Here is a 2033-nt window from a genome sequence, read left to right on the forward strand (position 1 = left end):
GGAGGCCCTGATCTTGACGGGGCCAACATAAATGTCAAGTGATAACAATGTTCTGGAGCAGTGAAAAGTCAAAGCTCTGTTGTGCTGCAGACCCAGACAAGCCTGTTTATTAGCCCTGCTGCTCAGTAAGGCTGAAAAGGGGTTCCACAGTGGGCGGTGACTGAACTGTCTGGATCCCCGACCCTGCTGGCCCTGGCACCCATCTTGCTCCCCAGCCGCTGACCCGTCCCGTGAGCCTTCAGGCTGATTTGACGCCCAAGATGTGGAGCGCCCTCTGCCTGATCCCAGGGGTCCTCACCCCATAGATGATGGGGTTCATCATGGGAGGGAAGAGCAGGTAAATGTTGGCACTGAGGATGTGAATGTGGGGAGCCACGTGGCCGAAGCGGTGGGAGAGGAAGTTGAAGAGCGCGGGGATGTAAAACACCAGCATGACACAAACATGGGAACTGCAGGTGCCAAGGGACTTCTGCCGTGCCTTCTTGGAGGGGAATCTGAAGACGGCCCAGAGGATCAGGATGTAGGACAGGACAATGAGGATAAAATCTGATCCCGCGGCAAGAAACGCTACTGCTAGACTATAGGCACTCATGACTGTTGTGTCTGCACAGGCCAGTTTCACCATCGCCATGAACTCACAATAGGTGTGAGAAATGACTTTGGTCCTGCAGTATGGGAGTCGCTGAAGCAGGAATGGGTGTGGGCCTAATAACACACATCCCCTCATCACAACTCCCAACCCTATCTTGGTTATGGCCCGATTGGTCAGGATGGCCGAGTGTCGCAGTGGGTTACAGATAGCAACGTAGCGATCAAAGGCCATGGCCAGCATGAACCCAGACTCCATGGTAGTAACTGAGTGAATCAAAAAAATCTGGGCCAGGCAACTGTTGATGTGAATAGCCTTGTCTCTGAACCAGAAAATGCAGAGGGTTTTGGGCAGGGTGGTGGTGGATACGACCAGGTCGGCGAGCGCCAGCATGGAAAGGAAAAGGTACATGGGCTCATGGAGGCTCGGCTCGGTCTTGATAACAGCCAGGAGGAGGCCATTCCCCAGGAGGGACAGAAGGTAGACGGAGCAGAAGGGGATGGAGATCCAGACGTGCGCCGCCTCCAGCCCCGGGATGCCGAGGAGGATGAAGGTGGAGGGGTGGGGCGTGGTCCAGTTGGAAGCTGCCATGGTGGGGTCGGTTGGGTGTGTTCAATTCCACGGCACGGCTACTTCCTGCCCCTGTAACTAACCATTAAAAGAATCAGTAACCGTCTGATGGGAACCCAACAAGACGGCGTTTTTTCAGCATTAGTTCTTCACGTGTCCTGTGCTAATGCCACATGAAGAGCGAGTCACAAATAACCTATTCCTGCTCCTGCACTGCAGCCATTCCACCCTCATTACAGAGACAATAAGCGGTAAGTGAGGGCTCTGTAGCAGTTCAAAGCTCTGTTTCTTTTTCTCTACACTCCTCTCATTAGATGCACTATGAACTGTCCATGAAAAACCTGCCTTAAAATAGATTCATCAGGCCCAGTCCTGAGCTGGCATAAATGGGCAGAGAGCCATTAGAGTTGTACCCATGTACAGCAGCTGGAAATCTGGCCCATTGCAGGAAGCTGAAAGAGAGACCTGATTCAAACCATTTTTACAAATTGTGCACTGCCTCCTGAATACCTGCAGCAGGGGAGGGGAGGGAAAGTGATGTGAGCATTACCATTCACATGAGTAAAGGATTTGGATGGCTCAGCCCTGATTCTTGTGGGACAGAGGCAGCCTCTGTCAGTCAAAGATGAGGTCTATTGGAATGGCATGGGGGATTATAGATTGGCTCCCCCAAAGCTTTCTCCAGGGCTGTCAAGCCAGCATCAATTCCAGCAATAAATACACATGAGAGGAGAAAACCCTTCAGCTGGACTGATTCTGTTGTGCCTAAAGTCTCTTTTTTCAGGATCCACAGCTAGGGAAAAGCTGCCATGATGGGTTAGGAAGAGGCAGAGAGGGGGTAGACTCTAAGACCCAGGAGTGCCCCAGATTTTCG

The 2033-nt window shown here is 52.2% G+C and overlaps 1 protein-coding gene across 1 annotated transcript; it reads right to left on the reverse strand.

Moving 5' to 3' along the window:
- Positions 1 to 238: 238 nt before the first annotated feature.
- LOC144930795 (olfactory receptor 52K2-like) lies at positions 239 to 1180 on the reverse strand. Its single transcript, XM_078854147.1, has one exon. The coding sequence runs from the start codon at positions 1178 to 1180 to the stop codon at positions 239 to 241; it is 942 nt and encodes a 313-aa protein (XP_078710273.1).
- Positions 1181 to 2033: the final 853 nt, after the last annotated feature.

The sequence above is a fragment of the Lepidochelys kempii genome, chromosome 1, assembly GCF_965140285.1.
Source record: "Lepidochelys kempii isolate rLepKem1 chromosome 1, rLepKem1.hap1, whole genome shotgun sequence".
Classification (NCBI taxonomy): Eukaryota; Metazoa; Chordata; order Testudines; family Cheloniidae; genus Lepidochelys; species Lepidochelys kempii.

What these genes read in the sequence shown, in the direction of transcription:
- LOC144930795 (XM_078854147.1), bottom strand. Translation starts at nt 1,180, where the DNA reads ATGGCAGCTTCCAACTGGACCACGCCCCACCCCTCCACCTTCATCCTC.